Here is a 27,631-nt window from a genome sequence, read left to right as displayed (position 1 = left end):
TAGACGAAGCCTCTGCCAGGCTGGAGTGCAGCAGCGCCATCTGGGCTCACTGTAAGCTCCACCTCCTGGGTTCACACCATTCTCCTGCCTCAGCCTCCTGAGTAGCTGGGACTACAGGCGCCCGCTGCCATGCCTGGCTAATTTTTTTGTATTTTTGTAATAGAGATGAGGTTTCACCGTGTTAGCCAGGATGGTCTTGATCTCCTGACCTCATGATGCACGCGCCTCGGCCTCCCAAAGTGCTGGGATTACAGGCTTGAGCCACTACCTCGTAGTTTCAGTTTTTTTATTTAAAATAATTGCCATTCTAATGGGTTTAAAAAGTCATGGTTGTAATTTACATTTTCTTCATGACTGCCATTTAGAAGTTTTCTTCTTTGTGTGTCTGTTCAAATATTTTCACATTCTTTTCAGAACGTGTGTTCTTTGTCAGATAGATACATGTATTTCTTCTCTATCTTTACTAATTTTCTGTCCACTTACTAATTACCAAGAGAGGAATGTTGAAATCTTCAACTATAATTTTGAGTTTATCTTCCTTCTGTTCTGTTCATTTTTGCTTCATATGCTTTGAAGCAAAATCTTGAAAGCTGTGTCATTAGGTGTGTTCACATTTAGGACTGTTAGGTCTCCTTGATTAATTGATGTCTTTATCATTATGAAATGTCTCTGTTTCTCGCCAGTAATGTTCCCTATCTAAAGTCTACTTTGGTATTAGTGTATCCGTTCCTTTCTTATGATTAATTTTTGCACATTATATCATTTTGCTGTGTTTTTATTTTCAACTTATTGGTCATTTAATGTCTTTCTTTTAGATAGTGTATAGTTGCATCTTGCTTACAGATTGATTTTTTACGATCTTTGCTTTTTAATTTGATGAAGTCCGTTTACATTTATTGCAGTTGGCCATATAGTTGTGTTTAAGACACTGTTTGTTTTCTATTTGTCTCATCTTTTCTTCCTTTTCTGCCTTCTTTTCGGTTAATGGAGCATTTGTGGAATTTTGTTTTGTCTCCATTATTAGCTTGTCTCTCTGTTTTTTTCCCCCAGTGACACATCTAGGATTAACAATATTCACCTTTAACTTACCTCAGTCTACCTTCAGAAATATTATTCCTCTTAATGTGTAATGTAAGAACTTTAGAATAGTATACATCCATTTACTCTCCCTCATTCGTTTTGGTATTGTGAGCTTAACATTTTACTTCTATATGTGTTATAGATTCCATAGTAGCATTTGAAACTATTTCTTTCAAAAGCCACTTGTCTTACAAAGAAGCTTAAAAACTAAGAATAACATTCCTTTATATTTACCCTTTTATTTACCATTTTTATTTCTTTCCCTTTGTGGAGATTCCTTTTTGTAGATCCAAGTTTCTTGGTGTTATTTTCCTTCTACTTGAAAAAATTTCTTAAACATTTCTAAAGTGTAGGTCTACTGGCTACAAAATCTTTCAGCTTTTATTTGTATGGAAATGTCTTTATTTCACTCTTCAACATTTTATTGTACAATTTTTCAAACCACAGAGACTTTAAAATAATTGTAGAATATAATTTCACAACTAACATTTTGTTATGTTTGTTTTTGTCTTCTATCTTGTCCATCTATCCATCCTCTCTTCAAGTGTCTTTTTTTATGCTTTTCAAAGTAAGTTGCAGATGTTAGTATACCACACCCTTAACTTCAGCGTGTATATTAACTAAAACTTAGTAGTTTAGTGTTTTTAACTAGAATTTACTATGCTGTTCCAGTTATTTATTGCTGTGTAATACATTGCCCCAAACTTAGTGCCTTAAATATCAGCAACTATTTATTTTGCTCATGAATCTCTCATTTGATCAGGGATTGGCAAGGAGAGCTTGTCTTTGGCAATACATTGTAACAACTGTTTACATAGCATTTACATTGTATTTGGTATTATAAGTAATCTAGAGATGGTTTCACATATTTGAAGATGCATGTAGGTTATATGCAAATACTATGCCATTTTATGTAAGAGATTCGAAGCATTCTTGGATTTTGGGATCCATGGGAGTCCTGGAACCAGTCCTCTGTAGATAGTTGAGGTACGACTGTAGTCTTTGGATTGAAAGAGTCACTAATTTCACTCAGATTCAAAGAGAAGGGCCATAGACTCCACCACCTGATGAAAAAATAACAGTGTTACATTGTTAAGAGCATGTAGAATGGCTTCTGTTGTGACCATCTTTGGAAAATACAGTTGACTACATATACCATTTCGTGAGCTGTGACAAATGCATACACCTTTGCCAGAAAGTTTTATCAGGGTACGAAACCTGCACCTCTTTCCAGTTATTCCTTCCCCCCACACCACCCCTAGAACCTAACATTGTTCAGATGGTTTTCATCTTAGTTTAGCTTGCTTAGAACTTTATGTAAGCAGAGTCATACAATACTTATGTGTTGTAAAAAGTTTCTTTTTGCTCAGCATAATGTTTTTGAGATTCATCCATACTGTTGAATGTCTCAGTGGTTTGTGACTTCATCTATTAAGGGACACCTGGGCTGTTTTCAGTTCCTAGCTATTATAAATAAAGGTACAATGAACAGTTGTGTGAAAAACAGTCTCTGTGTGGACATATATGTTTCTTTTGGTTAAATAGTTGATGTGTTTTTCTTTCAGCGTTTGTTTTTGATGAGAAGTCTGGTTATACAGTCATGTGCCACATAATGACATTTCAGTCAACAAGAGATCATAGTTGACAATAGTCATTTAAGATTATACCACCATATTTTCACTGTACCTTTTCTAGGTTTAGATATATACTTACACTGTTACAGTTGCTTACAGTATTCAGTGCAGTAACATGCTGTACAGGTTTATAACCTAGGAGCACCCAGGCTATACCATATATCCTAGTTCTGTAGCAAGCTATACCATCTAATCTAGATTTGTGTAAGTACGTTCTGTGATGTTTGCACAATGACAGAATCACCTAATGATGCCACCTAATGATACATTTCTCAGAATGTATCTGTGCTGTTAAGTGATGCATAATGCGAATTATCTTTTTTTCCTTATACTAAGTCTCCTTTCCCTGGCTGCTAAGATTTTTTCTTGTCACTTTTTGTTTTTGGTGATTACCATGCTAAGAGTTGTTGTTGTTGTTTTTAATCTGTATATTTATGGTTTTCCTTAAATTTGGAAGATTGTTGCCATTGTTTCTTCTATATATATATATATTTTTACCACCTCTACTCCTCTTTCATCATTTCCTCCTTTTCTGGGACTCCAGTTACACATATGTTAGGCTGTTTGGTATTATCCACAGGTCATTAACATCATATTCATTATTTTTCAGTCTTTTTATTTCCCTGTGCTTCAGTTTGCTTTGTCTTCTATTTTACTGTTTTTTCTCCTGCCTTGTTAAAGAATTTCAGATATTTTGCTTTATATTTCAAGAAATTCCATTTGATTCATTTTCATTTTCATGTATTTTTTTGAATTCTTGAGCATATTTGTAATAACTGTTTGAAAATCAGGTTACCTATTGATTTCATGATTTTTTCACTCTGAATTTGTTGGTTTTTTCTCTTGATTATGGGTTGTATTTTCCTAGTTTATTTTTATTTTTACATATTTAATGATTTTTTAAGATTGGATGCTGGACATTGTAATATTTTGTTGTTGGGTGACTAGATTTTGTTTTCTTTTAGAGTGTTTTGTTTTGTTGCCAGCTAAACAACTTGCTGGTCAGTTTTATTCCTTCAGGGCTACGTTGGAGTTTGTCTAGAGAAGGCTTTGCTTTAATGGTAGTAGCTCTTACCTAAGGCATGATCCCTCTGAGTCTTTACTAAATGCTCCCAGTGTCACCGTGTTCTCTTCACTCAGGTTAGAGGGAATTTTAGGAGTCTCCCAGTCTTTTATAAGCACTGGGAATATTTCAGCTCACTGCCCCTCTTTCCCTAGCTTCCACTTACCTTAATCGTGTACAGTTAGTACTCAGCAGTAGACTCTCACATGGCAGATTTCTGAAGCCATTTCTCTGCCTTCTCAGACAAGCACCCTTCTTGTCTGGCACTTGTCATACATTTTACCCACTTCGGCTTCCTCAGCTCTGATCTCTGGATTCTGACCTCACTGAAACTGCTGTCTTCTCATTGGGTTTCCCCTCCATTGACTGCAGGTTGGAAATTACCTCCAGGCAGACATCCAAGCAGTGGATGGCTCACCTCCTTTGTTTTTGTCCTTTCATGTATTACAGTCCTGTGCTGCCTGTTATCCAAGGTCTGAAAATTCTTGTTTGAGAAGGAGCAACTGTCAGATACTTTTGGATCTTTCTCTGAAATTAGCTTTCTGTTGTGTTTACCTCTTTGTCTAATGCTAATACCATATCAGGTTTTTTTTTTTTTTTTAGAATCTTTTGAATATACAGAAGAGTGCACTTCCAAATGTATAGCTTGCTGTGCTTTCGCACACTAGGCACACATGTGTAGCTAGCATTCAGATCAAGAAACAATGTCAGCAGCTCCTGTGTGCTCACTTGTGCTCTGCATCACCCTCCCTTTTCTTCCATGTGTAACCGCTGTCCTGACTTCTCATAGCATAGATTAGATTTGCCTGTTTTTGTCCTTTAACTAGAATCAAGCACGTTTACTTGTGTCTGACTTCTTTTAATGTGTTTGTGAGATTTATCCACACTGTTGGTTGTAGTAATTGTTTATGATAGTCGCTGTATAGTATTCCATTTTAAGAATATGCCACAGTTTAATCTGCTATTGATGGACATTTAATCATTTTTGGTTTGGGACTGTTAAGAATATTGCTGCTGCTCTAAACATCTCAGTGATTGTCTTCTCGTGAATATGTGTACTTAATTCTGTTTGATGTATACTTAAGAGGGAAATTTTTAAGTCATAGGGTATGCATATATTTAGTGTATACTCCGTTTTTTGAAGGTGTTGTGCTGATTTTAATTATACCATTTAAGTTAATATGTTTTAATATGTGGTAGAGAAAGGGACATTATTAGAAACAATTGTTTTGGTTATTCTTACATATTTAGTCCTTGAAATAAAATGTTTCTTAAATTGGCATTTACTTATATTTGTGTTGCTTTGGGAAGAAATGATATCTTTGTTCATCTATGAGTCACATTTGGAACTAGCTCAAAGGCCATGGGTCCTGATTCCTTTTTTTTTTTTTTCTTGTAGAGGGGAGGTATGGTGTCAAGAAAACATAGTCACCATTATTATGAAAATTAAAATATGGAAGAGATGATCCCTACATCAATCAGCTTACAACTAGAGGCACTGACAAATGTATACAGATAGCTGTAATGTAAGGTATAACATAATAAATATAAGGAGACATTAATTATTTTATGGTATTAAGAATGTATAATAAGACATGAAGGAGATGGTGATTGTGTATAAGAGTTTAGACAACCCTGTGAGATACAGTGTTTAGAATGAGGCCAGTTTTTAACATGGCACGATAGGTGGGTGGGGGATAGAGGTTAGTAATGGATAGAGAACCATTTCTGAGTGAAGTCTCCTCAGAAGCAAAAACATTGAAGTCAGAAACACAGATATCCGGTGTATTATAGCCAGTGGTCAAATGATGGGGCTAGATCTGGTACCTGGTGATGATGTAATGTAGTGGGCAGTAGTGCTGGGATGTCTGGGGTCAGGCAGGGGCCTCAAATAAAATGTGAAGGAGTTAGAAATTTATTCGGTTGGCATGAGAAAGTGTTAAAGCTTTTGAATATAGAACGATATGTCTAACTTTGAGTTTTTAGGAAGATAATTCTAGTGGCAAAATTGAGGATAAAGGCAAAAGGGAAACCAGATGTGAAATAATGGGGCACTGTAGTAGGACAGTATTGGTAAGTTTGGGGAAAAAAGGAGTAAGAGATATTTTTAAGGAAATGTATAGGGTGTGAGTGTAAATTAGAAGGCAGGTACAAGGGAATGAACGTGGTCTTTAGAATCAGACAAATTAGAGTTTAAATCTTAACCTGCATTTAAAGGACTGAAAGCAAGTCCCCTAAGAGAAAAAATTTCTCTTTTGTAAGATGCTTATTCTATGAACATTTACAAGCACTGGAAGTATAAAAGCAAATGATACACATATTCTCTTGAAGTCTGGTCTAGTCTGGAAGAAGAGGCTGCACTGGCAGGTTTTGACCAAATTGTGTAGAGTCTCATCTGACACGATTGGGAGCTTTGGCTTTATTCTGGAAGCAACTAAAAGCCATCCAAAAAGACCGGGGAATAGTGTGGGAATGTAGAAATGTGGGGGAATTTCTAAGGATGAATTGGTAACAATTAGTAAACAATTTGATATACTGGGAAAGAGAGAGACTCTTTAGAATATGACTGAGAATATTCCAATTTGAGCAGCTGGTCTGATAGTGCTACCATCATTACCTCACAGGATTTTTCTTACTGTGTCTTATAAATCTTGCTTGTCTCTCATAAAGAATGGTTTTCCTTTTCTTCAGACTAAGGACTTTTTATTATAATACACAACTTATCCCCTGTATTTCTCCATCACCACCGTTAATTGTGCATTGCAATTGCATAATTCATTGTGGTTTTTATTTGTGCCCATTTCCTTCACCACATGAGGACAAGAAATTATGTCTCGTTTTTCTACCACTGCATCTTCATCCACCTAGTAGGCACTCAAAATCTAGTAGACAATTTTCGAATTAATGATTATGAAGAATTTGAAGGCTGAACAAGTATCAATCTACACAGTGGTCAGGGCAAATAAAAATGAGGGGAAGAAAGTAATGAATGGCACCAAATTTTTCAATTCATAGCTAGGACAGTGAGATTAGGCAGAGTGAGTTCTTTGGGAAAATAATTTGAGTTTGATTTTAGATACATTGAATGTAGATGCTAATTAGACATCCATATGAATGTGTACCATTGGTAATATATAGTTGCAGGCATACCATGCCAGAGATAAGGGCTTAAAGATACAGAGTTAGGGGTTCGTAAGCATAGAGGTGCTATGGGAATGGATGACATTGCGCAGAAAATTGGTTTAGGTTAAGAAAAATGGCTGTTGACCGAAACTTGGAGAGAGGCCATGTATGAGAGGTAGGAAGATGAACTAGCAGAAGACCTTGTTGCCTTTAGAGAGATGGAAGAAAATGAGTGGATACTACATTAGGGAAGCCAGAGGAGATGAGGAGTCATTAGCAGTCTTAAAAGCTAGAAAAATTAAGTAGGATTAAGGGGCCAAAGCACTGGGAGAATATACAGAAATGATGGAAACTTTTGTAAGAAAAATTTCAGTAGGTAGGAAAATAGCAGCTGAGCTAGTGGTTTTCACGTCTTTTTGGCAGTGAAAGGAAAGAGGATAAAGAAATGGTGCTCCGAGGAGCTAATGGAGTTGAGGGAATTATGTTGCAAGTATTATTTGAAAGCAGTATTTAAAACTTTTTAAGTCTTAACTGCAGAATGGACTGAAATGAGGAGAGCCTAAAGCAGGAAGACTTAGGAAAATTGTTGGAGTAGGCCTTTAGTTGTGAAATGTGTAAACGGATGAAACTTAGACAGTTTTAATAAGTAACATTTTCCATGAATATAAGACACCATAAACATGGTGCAAAGGAGAACAGAAGTGTTGGGTGTTATGATAAAAAGTGATAGAGAAAAAAACAGATTGTGAAATTAAGTTTTGAAATAGCTTTAGAAGGAGGTGAAGGAGAAATAGAAATGAATAAAATGAAAATTTTAGGGAGATAGATGTAGATCAACATAGGTATGTCTTATTAGACTATACTTATTTATAAGATTATTAGACTGAGCCCTCTGTTGAAGAAATAAAGTAAGAGAACTATGTCCGGTATTAGGATTCTTAAGGTTAAATTGGCAAGTGAGTGTGCCTAATATTTGTAGTGCTTACAGTTTTTGTTATTCTGTATTTTTATAGATTTGGTGTGTTTCCTCTATGATTATGTGTTCCTAACTCGTAATTTGGAAGGGAGGGCTTCTTCAAATGAGATCTGTGTGTCATGTGAAGTATATGTTAAAATGCAAATTCATTTCTGTGTTCTTGGGTGGGTCTGAAAAAAAATAAAAAAAAAATAATTCATGAACCCCTACTTCATGCACTGAATGAGAATCTTTGCGGGTAGAGCCCAAGTAGTTGCATTTTTAATTTCCCCAGGTAATTTTGTTATAGGCTGAAGTTTGAAACTCAGTCTCTAAAACCTTAAAAGTTGGTTAATTTTATTTCAAAATGTTGATATGCAGTGTATTCATTTTCTACCATCAGCTTCTAGGACACTGGATAGGTTTCTTAATCTTTGAGATTTGGTTTCTTTATATGTAATGCAGTACATTAAAGGACTTTATTTCTGTTCCATTGAGGAACGTTCTGATTGTACACAAACAAGTTAAGCATTTACAGTGATACTTTAGGGGCTTGCTGTAAGCGTCAGGATTTTTTTTTTTTTTAAAGAGTTAAGTTTTGATATATATTAAGTGGTTGATTTAATAAATTATAATTATCGTGGTATATTGAAGTCCTGTTTTGTGCCAGGTAGGCATTATACTATAATTTTTTAATGCATCTTCTCTACTACTATAACCTGACATTGGAGACTCAAGGGTCAGAGGGTCGACCCAAGGCTGCTACTCTAGAAAGTGGTAGATAGATGCCCAGATTTGTACCTAACATAGCCGATGCTTAGCATATAGAATTTAATTAAAAACAAAATTGCTATAGGTATTTGAAGGGATTAGGGGGATATAGTCAAATAGTTTTCATATGTATTTAGCCCTTTTGGAGGGAGGATAGAGTAAAGAAATAGAAGGCAGTAAGCTTTGTGGATGAATATGGGAAATACGGCTTTGCCTACTGAAAGCACTCAGGCCACAGGGCCTGCCTACCTATGCTTTCCTCATCCTGGCAGCCTCTATAGAGTAATTTGTTTCTTGATATGTTTTTGGATGTTCGTAATTATTATAGAAAATAAATTTGCTTTCATGATGAAATTTAGTACCTTTTTTTTTTTGAAAGTTTATCCAGTTGTTTATATAAAAAGAATTGAGTGAGGTGTTTTATATTTTAGGTTAAAAATCTGTAAGAGCCTGATTTTAGAATTCACCAGCTCCTCAGAAGTTTGGCGAAATATGGTATGTTTTTGTTCTATTTTTTGGAATTCGTATTGCATGTGTATCTTAATGTCATAATAATGACAGATATATTCAGCAAATTTGGGCCCCTGTCATTTTTAAAGCATTGTGTCAGGTGCTCACTAACTACACTTCCAAGACTGTATGAGGGACCCAGGTAGGGTGCTGAAAACATTTACAATTGCTATGAAGGTAAAATAATACGCATAAAAAGATTGAGAGGGCAGGTTTGGATTTTAGGCTATGAGTATTAATAGCTTGTCTGTTTGTTGTTGTTGTTGCTGCTGCTGCTGTTTTTTAGACAGTCTTGCTCTGTTGCCCAGGCTGGAGTGCAGTGGCACCTTCTCGGCTCACTGCAGCTTCCATCTCCCGGGCTCAAGTGATTCTCATGCCTCGGCCTGCCGGGTAGTTGGGATTACAGGTGCGTGCCACCACACCTGACTAATTTTTGTATTTTTAATAGGAATGGGGTTTCACCGTGTTGGCCACGCTGGTCTCGAACTCCTGGCCTCAAGTGATTCACCTGCCTCGGCATCCCAAAGTGCTGGGATTACAAGTGTTAGCCACCATACCCGACCATTTGTGAGCACATTATATGTCAGGCACTGTTCTGAGATATTTAGGTGTTAGCCTGTGCATCCATGACAGCTCTCTGGAATAGGTACTACTATCCTAATTCTACATCTAAGGAAACTGAGACTCGGAGAGATTAAGTAACTTGCCCAAGATTTCTCAGCTAGTGAATGACCAAACAGAGACGTAAATCCAGCCTGGCCTTGGAGCCTTTTGAGCACCGTATCTCATAAAAGAGGGGACTGGAAGAGAGGACTTGACTCAGTAGTTTTCATAATACATATAGCTCTTTCATTACATTGAGATCAATTAGTCAATTAAAAGGTATTTTAACTTTATTATTTTTATGTTTACAAGATGGAAAGTTAGACTTGTTTGAATCTTCTAATTCCACATACCATGAGTCTCTTGAGAACACAAGGGAAAGCTGTATCATGACCACATTGTTTATTTTAGGGAAGGTGGTGTTTCCCATATGACCTCAGCAATGTCTAGGTTCTTATTAGGAAATGTATGGTTAGGATAGGAATATCTGGGAGATTGCGTTATTTCTTACAGATACTATAAATCCCATTTATTGGAATCCCCTGCAATTATTTTTTTATATTCAGGCCAATCCTCACCTAATCTGGATTTTGAAGCCCTGCGTTCATAACTGCATAGGTATGGGCTCAGACATTCATGTTTTAACCCTTGGTATTCGCAGATACCTTGCTGTTTTATGTTAAGTTCTGAATCCACATGGTAACCACCTTCTGCGCTTGACTGTTGTTGCTTTGAGGATGTTAACAATGAAATGTTTCTTCCTCCTAATTTCCTCACCTTTCTGTAGTTGACACCTCAGATTTGGCCTGGATAGGGGAATCGTGAGGGGAAAGAACTAGTTGTACAAAATGATCATTTGATACTGGAATATTTCAGATGTATGATATCTTTGCCAGAACTACAGTGTGAGTAAAGAGGCCTGCTAAATTTGAACTGTGACAATCAGAAAAGTTCAGCTAAGGCCATGTAAGGGGTTAAAAAGATATTTGGTTGAGGGAAGAGGATATGCTTTCATCTTTTGCCATACTTTTTCATGAAATTAAATCTTAGTAGATTTATGGCCAAGAAAGAGTAGAACATATTTTCATGCAGTACTTAAGGGGTTTTGACTGATGTTAAATGACTCTACCTAAATATAGAGTTAGTAGGACTAGACTTTGTGTTTATGTGTGTGTGTGTGTTTATGTGTATGTATATAACTATTCCATTAAGCGTTTGCCTACTTGGTGACTGATTTCTCTATCAGCTTAATAATCTTTTGAGTAAATTAGTCCCCACTTAAACTTGCCATATTTGAAAGATCTCAATCTATGTTGTGAATCTTTACTCATTACGTATTCTTAAATCTTGAAACCCAGTATAGCAAAACTAAGCCAAAACAAACAAACGAAAAAATCCATCCCTTGATAGGAAGTCAGTATATCTGGGTTTTAATCATTCCTTCAACACTAGTTCCAAAATCTTGGGCAAGTCAGTTAATCACTCGGAGGCTGCTTTATTTTTTTTGTATGTTTGTTTTAAAAAATTCTTACTATATTATCTGTCTCGATTAGGTAAAGCAAAAGTTATAAGACTCAAGGTATTATTGACCAAAAGGCTTCATAAAGTGTAACATTACATAACAGTACAAGGAATTACTACATTTTCTCAAATGAGGAGATCATTTAAGAAAAACAAAATGCTGGAAAATAGTCCTTAAAAACTTTTCTATAATAATTACTCTTCTGATGAATTTTGCATTGACACCTAATTTGAAGCTTTGAAAATTAATTTTTGTACAATGAATTGGGTTTATATATTAAAGTGTTCTAACCAAAGGTTTGTTTAATTTATTAGAGTTATTAAGCCTACGCTCAGATCAAGGTAGCAGCTAGACTGGTGTGACAACCTGTTTTTAATCAGTGACTCAAAGCTGTGATCACCCTGATGTCACCGAATGGCCACAGCTTGTAAAAGGTAATTTTGAATTATTTTACAGCCTTTAAAAGGCTGTCATTGTAAAGTGAAATACATACTGTAGAAATGAAGACAATGTATAGTTGGCAGGAATATTGCTAAGAATAGTGGGCCTGAGAGTTGACCTGCTTCATTTAATCTCCTTAAAATATTTTAGTGTCTTTTTTCTTACTAAAAATATCGGTAGCCACTATCAAAGACCTATCTGTATGGATAAACAGGAAAGTATTTCTCAAAAAACTTCAAAGTTTTAAACATTTTACTATAAACCTTATAGAAAACATGAAAAATTTCTTAATATGTATTTTAAAGTATGCCTTTTATGTGGTGAACGTTTTAACTAAACATTTCTCTAGAAGTTTTTATGACATTAATAAAACTAGTATACTTTTCTCTCCTAGAGAGTTACAGTGGAGGTAAAAGGAGTGGCTTGCAGGATGGAGAAGCTGCACCAGTGTTATTGGAAGTGAGCCACCATTTGAATTTGCTAGCTCATGCTGCAGTATTCAGATTAGTGGGCGTTTTGTGATCATATTTTCTGCGATTCAAATCAAGACCTAAAATTGAGACTCTTCTAAGATTTACTTTTTATTATCTAATGTTACTTGGTTATTGTTTCAGTTTTAAAATTTCTTTTCTGACTTGTTATTCTGACACACTTTAGGATAACCTAAGTCAATAGTTTAATACAAAAATTTCCCTTTGGTTATATGTTTTGAATTAGATTATATGTTCTGCATTTACAAGCGCATACAGGATTCTTAACTTCCAGCAACTTGGCAGTAAAAGAATAAGTAGACTCTTTAGGAGCCAAAGTCAAGCTTGGGCACTATTACTAGGTGGTATGTATTTCATAGTTTATGTTTGTTTGTTTCCAAGACAAGGTCTCACTCCGTTGCCCATGCTGGAGTGCAGTGGCACGATCACAGCTCACTGCAGCTTTGACTTCCTGGGCTCAAGTGACCCTCCCACCTCAGCCTCCCAAGTAGCTGGGACTAAAGGCGCCCACCACCACACCTGGCTAAGAGACGAGGTTTCATCATGTTGCCCAGGCTGATCTTGAACTCCTGAGCTCAAGTGTTCCTTATGCCTTGACCTCCCAAAGTGCTGAGATTACAGACATGAACCACCACACCTAGCATATTTCATAGTTTTGAGAGTTTGAATTCTAACCTTGGGATTTTTTTGGTAACTTATTTAGACTATTCTAGAAATACACTGTTATTAGGATGAGTAGAAATTTATTCAGACAAATTATTAATATTCACTGCAAGAAAAATGTCTGCTAGTTCTGTATATATTCATTTTTCTCTTGATTAAAAAACAATTTGCAATTTGAATAGAACAACTTTGCTATGTTTAATAGACCTAGGACAGATTTATTTTAAGGTAATAATCTTTCAGTCCTTGTCCTTCTTCTGTACTGGATTGGTTTACTTAGTTTGTCTTATCAATGGTTTTTAATAGCCTACTTTAATATATGTAAAAAGTAGTAATTAATATATTACAGTTTGGTGACATTTTGATGCCAAAGTTCACATATTCTCTTGCTTAGGAAACAGAAATTGGGAAGACAGATATAGTTATCATTTGATAATGTATTTAAATTCTATCCCATTTCAGGATCTCAAAACTTTGTAACAGTTACATATTGTACTTCTAAGACTTAGATTTGTTTTCCTTCTTGTGTCTTACCTTTTTGCAGTAATATTTTTATTTTCCTATCATCATGTCCTCATTTTTTCCCCCCTCTTCTTCTCTTTCCCTGTTAATTTTGAAAGTTTCGCTGCCTACGTGTTTGAAAGCTTCTAATCTGCCTCTCTTCCCTCAGTGCCAGCAGGTTTATTTTTTGTTTTGCAAGCCAGCTCTGCCTCCTTACAGTATGACATCTGATGCTGGAGGGTCGCACTTTCAAAAATGAGTCAGCTGGTACATGGGGTTATCATCAATTTTTAGCTCTTCTGTCTGGGAGATACAAGTTTGGAAGCAATCTTGGGGTACTTACCCACAAGGCTGGTGGAGACCAGGTGTGTCACATAGGTGATTTGCTTGCTCCCTGGGGGAGAGGGTGGAGTGAAATTTTTGCATTTGTGTCACTGCCAAGTCACTGCCACCTCCAGCATGCCCCAGTTTTTAGTTCTTACGTAATTTTGTGCAAAATTGAAAATTTAAATACATTGCAAAGAAGATCTAAAATAAATATTTGAGCTGCTGGAGTCTTTTTTTTTTTCTTTTCCATTCTTGTCCTTGGAATCTGAATGAATTGCAGTGAGGGTAATTTTGAGAGTCTGATAAAGAAGTGAAGTTTTTTTTTTTGTTTTGTTTTTAAGCTAAGAAATTTGTCAAACAGGTGTGTGTGTGTGTGTGTGTGTGTGTGACACTCTGATTTTAAGGTTCTTGTTAGAGTTGCTTAAAGTTGGAAGCCTAAAGTCAATGAGAAGTTCACAAATCAGAACTTTGTAATGCCAATTAGAAAATTTAGCTTTTGACCTCAAAAAAACATTTTATCTAGTTTGGGAATTTCTAAGTGTTAGAAATCTATATTATATTGACTCGCCTTACATCATTCATTGTTGCTGATGCTGTTTGTAAAAGTGAATAGGGTAACAGGAACTTATTTTTAACGACATGTTAGAGATAGGGAAATACTGATTCATGTCTCGTGAAATGAAAATGAAAGGCTTTTTAGTGACTTAGAATTTTAAATATTTCTACATAAGAGAGCAGTGGTATATTTAGAAATAACAAAGTAACTGGCAACTATTTAAAACGGAAGCTAATTCACAGCTGTCCAGTGCAAAACTTTACCTCAGGTGATACACTTTTGACAGGTAATACATACAGTAAGTGTATTTTTAGGGAAACAATTTCATTTTTGAACCAAGATAATCATCATTTGGATGTTATATCTGATTTAAGTGTCTTTAAACTTACCAAGGTATTGGATTTTAGTTTGAATTGTCTAGAGTAGCGGTAGCGGTTGGCACATTTGTTCTTAAGGGCCAGAAAATAAATATTTTAGGCTTTGTGGGCCATGTGGTTTCTGCCACGAGTCCTCAGCTCTGTCCTTTTAGCGTGAAAGCAGCCATAGATGATACCTAAATGAATGAGTATGGCTGCACCCCAATAAAACTTCATTTACAAAACTACATGGCTGGCCTAGGCTTTAGTCGGTCTGCCTAGGGAGTAGTTTACTGAACCACTAATCTAAAGGTTAATACTGCAAGTGAATACCCCTGAGTACCTTTGTTAATGTGGATAACCAATACTTGGCTATAGGAAGTTTTATAGTTGTGTGTTTTATTACACGTATTTGACTTTGTGAATAATTATGGCTTATAATGGCTTGTCTGTTGGTATCTATGTATAGGGTTTACAGTTTCCTTTAAAAAACATGCATTGAGTTTTTTGATAGTCCAACCGTTAAAATAAATGTGTTGTATGGCCACCTGATCTGACCACTTTCTTTCATGTTTACGTCTTTATTTTTAAAACTGTTTTATTTAGTGCTGAAATCTTGTTTACGAATTTGTCTTCCTAAGTAATATGTCTACCTTTTTTTGGAGTATGGAATATTTTGCTAACTGTTTCTCAATTGCGTTTTACAGATCAGGAGAACCTCAGTCTGACGACATTGAAGCTAGCCGAATGTAAGTGTAACTTGGTTGAGACTGTGATATCTTATTTTGAGTTGCCCTAGCCTGCTTTAAATTATGTCACATTATTTGTAAATAATTTCTGGTTAAACGAAAGGAATCCTTTAGCAGTAAATTGGGACATAGGAACATACCTACTTTTCTTCCTACCAGATAACTCTAAACCTTGGTAACAGTTTACTAGATTTCTACTACTGGATAGATAATTGCACACGCCTCAATTCTTAGTCTTTTTGCTTCCCTGGTAGCAGTTGTAAGGAAATAGGGAAATTGAGGAAAGAGTTAAGTTTAACAATCTCAACGCCTACCATGTTTAAGGTGTCAGTACTATGTTATAGATACAGAGATGCACAATAATTAGTTTTCACCCTACAGAAATTTATATTATACTCAGAGTGAAAGATGCGGAAGCAAATAATTTCAGTCAGTGAGGTGGAATGGTATCCAGAATAAAATAGTAACATAAAGGAGTACTGGAGTGAGTACCCAGGTATGCAGCAGGAATCCAGTATAGATGGCAGGGAGGTAAGAGTGGCCAGGAAATGCTTAGTTCAGTCTTGAAATGTGACTGGGAATCAGGCAGGTAGAAGCATGACCGGCTTATTTTAGGCAGAAGTATGAGCCAAAGTTCAGAAGCAGCATAGGGAGTAGGGGACAATAGGCAGTTGAGAACTTGTAGATCATAAGCTAGCTGAGAGGTAGGAAAATGAAGAAGATAAGATGTGATAGAAAGGTATTTGGGAGTCCGCAAAGAAATTGCTCAGTAGGTAGATAGTGGTAAGTTTGTCAAATGTGTATTTTTAATAACCTTGCAGCAGAGAAAGGATTGAAGAGAAACGTGTGGTGGTAAGGTAGTTCAGTCAGTGAGAACCTTAACAATGACAGTGGTATAATAGGAATTCAAGATAAATTTTTCTGGATTTAAAAAATATTGACAACATGAAGTAAGACTTTAGTGAATTTATTGTAAAGACTAAAGATGTTTCAGATAATAGAGGTAGTAATTATCAAAGCAAAGTTTTTCAAAGTAGTAAGGATTAGAATGAAAAATACAGGTGTATCTCTCATACAGGTAATATAAAAGAAAGAAAAATGCAGATGTAGTGATTGACCTTGAATAAGAGGAAAGATGCCCATCTAATGAAATTAGAAGAAGGAAGTTAAGATGGATGTGTGATATTAATTGTAATTGTGGGTGAGGTTGGAAAAATCAAGATATTCTTACTGAAAATATTGTAACCCTATTTAAATGCTGGTGTATGTTGTGAATCTGCAAGAAATGACTATAAAATGTATTTCTCAAATTTATGTGACTCAGCCATGTGACTTGTCATTTAAGTTTTAAAAAATTGTTGTAAAATACACATAATGTAAAATTTTCCATTTCACCATTTTTAAGTATTTGGCTCAGTGGTATTAAGTATATTAATATTGTTGCACCATCAGAACTATTTTGCAGAACTGAAACTCTGTACCCGTTAAACAATAATTCCTCATTTCCTTATCTTCACAGCCTCTGACAACCATTATTCTACTTTGTGTCTAATTTTGACTGCTCTAAGTACCATCATATAGTTTTTGTGCAAATCATACAGTTTTTGCCCTTTTATGATTGACTTATTTTACTTCACAGTGTCCTCAAGTTTCATCTATGTTTAGCATGTTTCAAAATTTGCTTCCTTTTTCAGGCTGAGTAATGTTTTATTGTATGTATATACCACATTTTGCTTATCCGTTTACCTGTTGATGAGCACTCAGGTTGCTTCCATGTTTTAGCTATTACAGATAATGTTGATATGAACAGGAGTGTACAAATATCTTTTTGAGACCCTGCTTTGAATTGTTTTGCATACATACCCAGAAGTGGAGTTGTTGGATCATATGGTAATTTTATTTTTAAAATTTTGGGAAACTGCCATACTCTTTTCCAGAGCAATTGTAGCTTTGCATTTCTACCACTAGTGCACAAGGGGTCCAGTTTCTCGACATCCTTGCCATCACATATTTGTGTGTGTGTACTTTAATAGTAGTCATTCTAGTGGGTGTAAGGTAGTATCTTACTGTAGGTTAGTGACCACGAAACTTTTTATGAAATATTTTTTAATAATATTTTGTGGAATAAAGGGTTTGTTTAGAGGTTTTGAGAAGACTGAAAACTTAGGAGGCTACTGAGGGGAATGGGTGAAGAAGTGGATCAAAAGTTATTGAGAGTCTTGGCTGGCTACCAGAAATCAGAAACCATATCAGATTAGGAGAATCTCATTCCACTGAGTGGCTAGTTAAGATTAAAGACCTTATCACACTTGAAATTTCAAGACTTTTCTCAGGCCGGGCGCGGTGGCTCAAGCCTGTAATCCCAGCACTTTGGGAGGCCGAGACGGGCGGATCACAAGGTCGGGAGATCGAGACCATCCTGGCTAACACAGTGAAACCCCGTCTCTATTAAAAAATACAAAAAACTAGCCGGGCGAGGTGGCGGGCGCCTGTAGTCCCAGCTGCTCGGGAGGCTGAGGCAGGAGAATGGCGTGAACCCGGGAGACGGAGCTTGCAGTGAGCCAGGATCCGGCCACTACACTCCAGCCTGGGTGACAGAGCGAGACTCTGTCTCAAAAAAAAAAAAAGACTTTTCTCCAATAGTCAGAAGATTTTGCATGGTATTTTAGGGTTGGATATTAGCAGAGCTGATGAAACAGAATCACTAGTGGCATGTGCATAAGATGTTAACACTGGAGTATTTGAATTCATATGCTGTTGATGATGGCCATGATTGGGAAGGTTGGGATGCAAGACTAAAGTGTTGACTTGTTTTAAGAAAAGCCTGAGGTCTCGATAACAGCAAGATGGCAGACTGGCATTTTGCAGCACCCATCTCATTGTGGAACCATCAATTTGAACAACTATCCACACACAAAAATATAAGAGCTAAGAAACCAGATGAGAGATTACCTGAATGTGCCACACAGATAAGAAAAGACACATTGAAAAGGGTAAGAAGGACAGTTTTACATTACTTGCATCACACCTCCCTCAGTCCCTGACAGCCCATCATGGAGAGAGATACTGTCCACCTGGAGGAAGGAGGGGAAGTGTACACCAGACTTAGACCCTAACATTGAGCTTGCCCCAGTAAAACTCAGTGCTAGGCAGGCCCCTATGGTCCCAGATTTCAAGTCAATACCCATAAACCAAGACTACAGGCCCACCCCGGCACCAGGCTGGATCCCATAGCCCTAGACGCCAAGCCTGTCTAGTGCTAGGCTGGTCCCTGTAGCCCTGCCCTCTAGATCGGCCCCTGTGGCCTCACATCCCTGCAGAACAAGGGTTCATACCCAGTACTTGGCCAGCCCCTTGTGATCCAAATTCTAGGCCAATACCCGCCTACCCAACCTTCACACTGGTCCTTGCAGACCCAGGGTTCAGGCTCACTCTAGTAGACCAGGATGCCAGGCCAGCACCTGTGTACCAAGGCTGCAGGACCTGTCCTGCTGACCCAGACTCCAGGCCAGCCCCTGTGGACTCAGGCTGCATGATCTCTGGACAGGCCGACTGGTGAAGGACTTTCCCTGATAAAGTCACTCTGCAAAGGCTGGAACAAGTCTCAGCTTCTTCAAATGTGCAGGTGGCAACACACGACTATGAGGATCAAGAACAGTCAGGGAAATGTGACACCAGTCAAAGGAACACAATAAGGCACCTGAACCAACCATAAATAAATGGGGATATGTGAACTGCGTGACAAAGAATTCAAGGTAATTGTTTAAGGAAGATCAGTGAATTTCAAGAAAATGCAGATAAACAATTCAACAAAATCAGGAAAACAATCAAAATGAGAAATTTCAAGATTGAAATTATTTTGTAAAAAATGAATTCTGAAGCTGAAAATGCAATAAATTGAATGAAAAATGCAAAAGAGCATTAAAAGTAGAATGGAGCAAACAGACAAAAGAATCTGAACTTAAAAGACAGGTTACTTGGCTAGACTAAGGAAAAAGATGACTCAGGATCAGAAAAATTAAGAGTTGTGTTTTTTGATGATAAAAGCAACAAGTCTTTAGCTAGACTAAGAAAAAAAGAGATGACTCAAGTTAAATCAGAAATGAAAGAGGACCCATTGCAGCTGATACCAGAGAAGTACAAGAAATAAAAGGATCATAAGAGACTGAACAATTATATGCCAACAAATTGATTACCATAGAAGAAACGGATACATTCCTAGACTTGCCCAGTCTTAGTCATGAAATTAAAAATTTGAACAGTCCAGTGACAAGGATTGTATCAGTTATAATCCTTCCTATATAATCCTTCCTATATAAACTTCCCACCAAAGGAAGCCCAAGAATTGGTGACATTACAGCTGAATTCTAGCAGACATTTAAAGAAGAACTAGTACAAATTGTTTTCAAAATTTTATGAGAAATTTAAGAAGAGGGAATACTTTCAAACTCATTTTGGGAGATGAACATTACCTGGATACCAAAGCCAAACAAGAACTCTCCAGGATAAGAAAATTACAGACCTGTATTCTTAATTTAGATGCAGAAATTCTGAAGAAAATAATAACTAAATTCAACAGCGTATTAAAAGGATGATTTACTGTGATCACATGGGATTTACCTCAAGGGTACAAGGATTATCCAACAGACCCGAATCCATAAAATGTGGTACACCACATTAGGAGAACAAAGGCCAAAACCGTATGATCATCTCAATAGATAATTGAGAAAAAGCATTTGACAGAATTCAGCGTTCTCTTGTGCTAAAAACTCTCACTAATTAAATATAGAAGGAATATACCTCTATAAAATGCCATATTGACATATCCACTGCTAGCGTTATACTGAATGTTGAAAAGTTGAAAGCTTTTCTTTTGAGATTAGGAAGAAAACGAGAATGCCATTTCTATTCAACACAGTACTGGAAGTGCTTGCGAGAGCAATTGGGCAAGAGAAAGAAAAGGCATCCCAGTAGGAAAGGAAGACATTGTTGCACCTGTTTGAAGATGACATGATCCTTGTATATAAAAAACCCTAAAGACTCCACCAGAGAACTATCAGAACTGATAAACAAATTCAGTAAATTTGTAAGATACAAAATCAAGATACAAAAATCAGTAGAATTTCTGTACATTAATCACAAATTAACCAAAAGAGAAATCAAGAAGACAGTTCCATTTATAATAGGTACCAAAAACAAAACATGCAGTGGCTCCCAGTGTCGGTGGTTCTACATGTGCAAATTGAATCCACATTTGGATGAAAATGTTTGAGAAGAAAATACAACAATAAAAAATACTGTTTACTCATACAATAAGAAAACTACAGTATAGCAACTATTTACGTAGCATTTGTGTTGTATTAGGTACTAAGTAATGATTTAAAGCATACAAGAGGATGTGTATAGGTTGTATGCAAATACTATACCATTTTATATAATGGACTTGAGCATCCATGGATTTTGGTATCTATGGGAGATCCTGGAACCAATATCCAGCAGATACCGAGGGATAATTGTACTTAGAAATAACTTTAACCAAATAGTTGAAAACTATGTAGCATTGATTAAAGAAATAGAAGAAGATACAAATAAATAGAAAGTTATCTTGTGTTTATGGATTGGAAGAATTAATATTGTAAAATGTTTCTATTATCCAAAGCAATCTACAGTTTTAATGCAATCCTTATCAAACTTCCAATGTTAAATTTCACAGAACTAGAAAACAGTGCTAAAATTTATGTGGAACCACATAAGATCCTAAATAGCCAAAGCTATCATGAGTAAGAAGAACAAAGCTGGAGAAATCACACTATCTGATTTCAAAATATAGTACAAAGCTACAGTAATTACAACAGCATGGTAGTCACATAGAAGTAGACACGCAGGCTGGGCACAGTTGATCACACATGTATCCCAGCACTTGGGGAGGCTGAGGCAGAAGGATTACTTGAGACCAGGAGTTTGAGAGCAGCCTGGGCAACATAGTGAGACCCTGTCTCTACAAAAAAAAAAAAAAATTTAAAGCCAGACATGGTGCTGTGTATCCGTAGTCCTAGCTACCTAAGAGGCTGAAGGAGGAGGATTGCTAGAGCTCAGGAGCTCGAGGTTACAGTGAACTGTGATTGCATCACTGCACTGCAGCCTGGATGACAAAGTAAGACTCTGTCTTTTAAAAACAAAACAAAAGAAACAAACAGACACATCGACCCATAGAACAGAATGGAGAGCATAGAAATAAATTTGCAAACTGTCAGTTGATTTTGGACAAGGTGTGAAGAACACAGCAGGGAAAGGGAAGTCTGTTCAATAGGCGATGTTGGGAAAACGGAATATCTACATGCAGGAGAATGAAATCAGACCTGTATGTCACATCATATACCAAATTCAAGTTAAAATGGATTAAGGTCTTAAAAGTAAGACCTGAAACTGTAGAACTACCAGAATATAGGAGAAATGTACGTGACATTGGTGTGGACAGTGATTTTTTTTGGATATGACCCCAAATCACAGGCAACAAAAATAAAAGATGAATGAGATCACATCAAACTAAAAAGCTTCTGCATGGCAAAAAGAAAAAAATCTACAGAATGAAAAAACAGCTCACAGAATGGAAGATAGTATTTGCAAACCATATATCTGTTAAGGGATTAATATGCAAAATATATAAGGAACTCAGACATCTCAATAGTAAGCACCTCAGTTAAGAAATGGACAAAGGACTTGAATAGACATTTCTCAAAATAAGACATTCAAATGGCCATTAGAATGGCTGTTAAAAGTATGTTGAGGATTTGGAGACGAGATATCTTGCACATGGTAGGAATGTAAATAAGTACAGCATTTATGGAAAGTAGCATGAAGTTTGCTTAGAAATTAAAAAATAGAACTACCATATGATTCAGCAGTCACACTTGGATGTGTATATATATATCAAAGAATGAAATCAGTGTGCTGAAGAGATCTGTACTCCCATGTTCCTTTCAGTATTGTTTGCAATACCCATGATACAGCATTAGCCTAAGTGTTCATGGATAAAGAAAATGTGGTATATAGACACAGTGGAATACACTTCAGCCATAAAAAGGAGGAAATGCTGTCATCTGTGACAGCAGGGATGAACCTGGAGGGCATTGTGTAAAGTAAGCCAGCCACAGAAAGGCAAATACTACATCTCTCTTAAATGTGGAATCTTAACTCAGAGATGTAAAATGGTGGTTACCAGGGGCTAGGGGTAGAGGGACTGGGTTGCATAGATGTTGGTCAGAGGACACAAAATTTCAATTACGAGGAATTTGTTCAAGGTATCTGTTGTACAACATGGAAACTAGTTAGTAACAGTGTATTCTTGGAAATCACTAAGAGTAGATTTTAAATGTTCTACCATAAAATGTAAGTATATGAGGTATTGCATGTATTAATTAGCTTGATCTAGCCATTCCACAATGTATACATATTTTGGAACATCATGTATATACAATAAGTACGTATCTTTTTTTTTTTTTTTTTTTTGAGATGGAGTCTTGCTTTGTCGCCCAGGCTGGAGTGCAGTGGCATGATCTTGGCTCACTGCATCCTCTGCCTCCTGGGTTCAAATGATTCTCCTGCCTCAGCCTCCCAAATACGTTTCATTTTTATTTGTCACCAAACCTGGTGTCGTGATAGGTGAAAGGGGATATGAGTATGAGTGAGACTGTTATAAAGATAGCTGAGATGATCATTATCAGAGGTTTTAATATGTCTAACAAAGACAAAGGAGTGTTGCTGAAATGAGGAGGTGAAGATAACTCAAATTTAGAAAGGCAGATATTTTGGGGGCCTAGAGTATTGGGATAGAACCATGTACAGAGACATTAAAGTCACTTTGCTGATGATATAACTGGGGGCAAAGTGGAGGCTTAAATATGTGGGTTTAGTTGACCAGAACAGAGAGAAAGAGAAGGCATTCAGTTAAATGACCTGAGTTTCAAATTACAAGTTTTTTGTTGTTGTTGTTGTTTGTTTTTAATACAGGGAATTTTTTTGTTTATTTTTAATACAGAGAATTAGAAGAATAATGGTGGACTTGGGTTTTAGGAGTCACATAAAAGGGTTGCATGATAGGCCGTGCCTTCAGGGAAGAGCCAGGCTTTCGTGAAAGCTAAGAAGTTGAGGGGCCATTATGTAAAGTAGTTGAAGATGGGGGACAGCCTGTGGGTCTTCAGAAAGACTCTGGGTTTCTAGAGATCTTTCTGGAAGAGGTTAGGAGGATGAGTCAAGTTTAGAATGGAAGAGGATAGATGAAGCTTGCATTTGGTAGTAAAAACCAAGGATGAATGTGTGAGGCATGATTATTTGTCACAAGTTTCTAGGTGACACTCTGGCATTCAGTCCTTGTTGAATTAAGCAAGCTGTCTTACGGTTTTACTTGGCTGTGTTAAAGCAGAGTAACAGGAAATTAGACCTCCCATAATGTCTCAGTAGAGCTGTTTAAGTTTCTAGCCATAATTGGTATGAGAATAGAGCTCTAAACCTTCAAGGCTGCTGCCATTTCTCACATTCCTGTATCTAGAGACTATAGCCAGGCAGCACTTTCAGGGAGGTGAGTAGGTCCGGCTTTGTTCAATTACTTTTGTACCAACCTAATACCTTAATAGTATTTGTCCTAATTTACAGAATAGGTAATGAAGGATTCTTGGTTTTACCTAAGAACTAACTGTCCATTAATGGCAACATCCCACATTTGTTGAAGCATGATTTTTTTGTGTGTACTTTGACATGCATTTGATATTTTAATTTAACAAGGAACGCCTTGAATGCATCTTAAATAATAATTTATATACACTTAAAGAACACTCCTGTTTGTTTTTAGGAATTCTTAGTGTTGCCGATTTCCTAGGACGTAGAAGAGCATAATAAAAAAAAATCAATACTCCTAAGCAAACATTTTTAACAACTGGACACCATTTTGTGGTTAAGCCTTGAAACAGAACTAATGCAATAACCCAGATCTTTTCATTTATTTGTATGTTTATTTTACCTGGATTTACTTTAGTTTTTTGTTTTGTTTGCTTGTTGTTTGAGACAGTGTCATGCTCTGTTGTAAGTGACAGAGCTGGAGTGCAGTGGTGTGATCAGAGCTCACTACAACTTTGAATTCCTGGGCTCAAGTGATCCTCGTGCCTCAGCCTCCTGAGTAGCTGGGACTACAGGCACATGCCACCATGCCAGGCTAAAACATTAATTTTTTTTTTTTTTTTCTGTAGAGACAGGGTCTCACTATGTTGCCCAGGCTGGTCTTGAAGTCTTGGCCCCAAATTAATCCTCCTGCCTTGGCCTCACAAAGTGCTGGGATTACATACGTGAGCCACCGTGCCTGGCCATGGATTTTGTTTAAATTGATAAAAACCATGTTGTGGGATCTCTTTGTATGTATTAATTTAGACCCCTTAATTTTCTTAATGATTTCATATCAGTTTCTCAGTAACTTCAGATTTTTTTTTTTTTTTGAGATGGAGTTTGACCGTATTGGCCAGGCTGGTCTCAAACTCCTGACCTTGTGATCTGCCTGTCTCGGCCTTCCAGAGCGCTGGGATTACAGGCGTGAGCCGCTGCACCCTACCAGATTGGATTTTTTATGTTTGGTATTTACTCTCTACCTCTAACACTAAGGCTATGTTTTCAGGTGTATAACTATAAATGGAGCAGGGGTAAATACAGCAAGTGATTTATGGTTCAGTAAAGCAAGTTAGTTTTAATAAATGTTCAGTTTACTGTAAATGTCTGAAATGCCCCTGGACCCAGTCCTGGGGACGTTTTTATTCTTTCTCTCTAGGTTAGAGCTTTGAATCTACGCTTTGACAACTCTCCTATTTCCATCACCAGCTCTTGCCCTCTGAACTGTAGACTCATTTATCCAACAGTTAAGTCTCATTCTCAAACTTAACATGTCCTAAGTGGAGCTCCTGATTTTCATCCTCCCAAACCTACGTCTCTCATAATGTTTTGCCATCTCAGTCAGTAACAGCTCTTTTTCCCTCCTGTGCAACCAAAAGCCTTGGAAGCATCTTTTAATTTCTCTTTGTCACATACTCAAATTATGGGTAAATCTTGTTGGCTACACCTTCGAAATACCCATACCTCATTTTTTTTAAACAATTATACTTCTGTTTACCCTATTTAAAGGCATCCTCTTTTGGCAAAAGAAAGAAATTGTTTCCCAGGAGTCTTGCACTTTACAGTGTATTCTCTAGTAGCAGCCAGAATGACGTTTTTAAAATCTGAGTTAAACCATGTTATTTATTATGCTCAGAACTTTTCAGAGGCTTCCCATCTTAAAAGTAAAATCTGGAGATTTACATGGCCCTGTATGAACTGGCTTCCTTTCACTTCTGTGATCTCTCTACCTAACTTGCTCATCTCTGTCTACAGTGACTGTATCCTTGTCATCTTAAGTCTCATAACTATTGTCAGTGACCCCGCGACCATTCTCTGTGATAATCCATGTGGCTTCCTTGCTCACTTGATTCAGAGAGAGCTCTCTGCTCAAATGATGCTTTTCCTGACCAGCTGCATCAAAGAATGATCAGGTTCAATCTTCTACATTCCCCTTACCTTGCTGCATTTTTCTTCGTGGGATTTAATGTCATTTGACTTCTTGCATATTGATTTCTTTGTTGTTTTGCTTCTTTGCCACTAGAATGGAAGCCTAATGACAGTGCCTGGCATACAGTAGGTAGTCAGTAAGTACTTCCTACATGAAAGAATGAAGCTAGTAAATTTATGCAAAATGTTTGTTTCTGCCTTTTTAATTCTCTTGCAGAAATGTAGGAAGAATTTTTTAGGATCAGTTTATGTATATATATAAACTAATAAGTATGTACCCAGCCCGTAGGATGTGGCTAATAACACCTATCATCTTTTTGAGCATTTAACATGTAGCAAGTCACTGTGCTGCATAATCCACATGATTATCTCAAATTTGATAGGAGAGTTGAGCCTTTTAATCAGAGTAGACCATGGAAATAGAGCTTGGATGCTTTTATTTCCTATATGACTTCTAACTTCGGTGTACTTACACATCTATGAGCATTTATGGGACGAGTGACTTCTTGAAATATTTTCTGAAGTAAATCTCTTTAATCAAATAAGTGGTTCTCGTGTTTTCAGAATCCTCTCCTGTAGGTTCTGATATCATATTCTTGGTCTCCAGATTGAGAAGGTCCTTTTGTATGCTTCCAATATGCTGAAGAAACCAGGAGGTATTCTGACATCTATTTCCCTACAAGGTCAAATAATTAGAGGAAGGTAGGTTTAATTGACACTGTTATCTAGACAGCATCAGAAGAGATATTGAAAAATCTCTATTGAGGCTCTGTAATTTGCTAGGTTCTGAGGATACAACAGTAAATAAGTTATTGGGTCATATGCCTCAGCCTCCCATTTAATTAATAGGCAGTTATAACATATAATAGTGAGAATAGGTACTGGTTGCTATGAGACTACAGAGGAAGAATACCTAATCATCTTAAAAGTGATATATAAGCTGAAACCTTGAGGATGATTGGGAATAACTAAGAATCATGTGTTCTGGGCAGGAAGAATAACACCTGTAATCAGAGAAGATAGCAGAGCAAGTCTACTGAGTAGTAAGAAGTTCCGTATTGCTGTAATGTAGAGTTAGCTGATGGGAGGTGTGGAAAAAAATGCATTTGGATGTAGAAAGCCAGGACCACGTTAAGGCCCTTTGCTTTCTTCTGACAGACGCAGGAGCCCATGAAAGGCATCAGGTGTGGGAGTGACACGAGTCACAGTCTGCCCTGCTTTTCTGCCACATGAAGCATCATATAAAGCCATTATCTTCTGTTTCCAATGTGAGGAAACATACTTCTAGCTCACAGTAGGGATAGTTGAATGGATGAACTGCTTCTGGCTGAATCTTCTCAAAGTAGAATGAGCAAAACATGGCTATGTTATGAGATTATCTAAGGAAAGATTTTTGTAATCATGTGAATTTTGAATTTGTTTATGTGTTAATTATTCCCAAGAGATTTTGGGACAACTAATGAGAATAGTTTACTTTTAATACATAGAACTTCTTGTCAGCTACAAATGAGGATCAAAGCCAAAAGAGGTAAATGAAAATAAAAGGGATGCTATTTCCCCAAATTAGCAGAACTTTTTGATTCACCAGTTCTTTGTTTTTAACTACTGTCTGCCTCTTAAGATAATTGAATATTCAGTGACATAATATAAATAAATTACTTACTACATGCTGATGAACGCTTGTTTTTATTAACACCTCAGCTTG

General features: G+C 36.7%; 1 protein-coding gene across 4 annotated transcripts in view; it reads left to right on the top strand.

Moving 5' to 3' along the window:
* UBE3A (ubiquitin protein ligase E3A) overlaps nt 1–27,631 on the top strand; it is a 100,000-nt gene that overhangs the window by 17,452 nt on the left and 54,917 nt on the right. The window contains exons 1-5 of one of the 4 annotated variants that reach the window (XM_011942870.1): nt 9,056–9,121; nt 11,576–11,695; nt 12,097–12,209; nt 13,527–13,722; nt 15,304–15,345. In XM_011942870.1, the coding sequence (XP_011798260.1) occupies nt 15,344–15,345 (2 nt within the window). In that variant the 5' untranslated portion in view covers nt 9,056–9,121; nt 11,576–11,695; nt 12,097–12,209; nt 13,527–13,722; nt 15,304–15,343. Of the gene's footprint in view, nt 1–5,176; nt 5,309–9,055; nt 9,122–11,575; nt 11,696–12,096; nt 12,210–13,526; nt 13,723–15,210; nt 15,346–27,631 lie in introns of those variants that run through there. The other 3 variants (XM_011942869.1, XM_011942868.1, XM_011942867.1) reach the window with 3 other exon arrangements.

The sequence above is a fragment of the Colobus angolensis genome, unplaced genomic scaffold (assembly GCF_000951035.1).
Source record: "Colobus angolensis palliatus isolate OR3802 unplaced genomic scaffold, Cang.pa_1.0 Scaffold211, whole genome shotgun sequence".
Lineage (NCBI taxonomy): Eukaryota > Metazoa > Chordata > Mammalia > Primates > Cercopithecidae > Colobus > Colobus angolensis.
The sequence above is the reverse complement of the archived record's forward strand: the minus strand, read 5'-3'. Positions and strand labels throughout refer to the sequence as shown.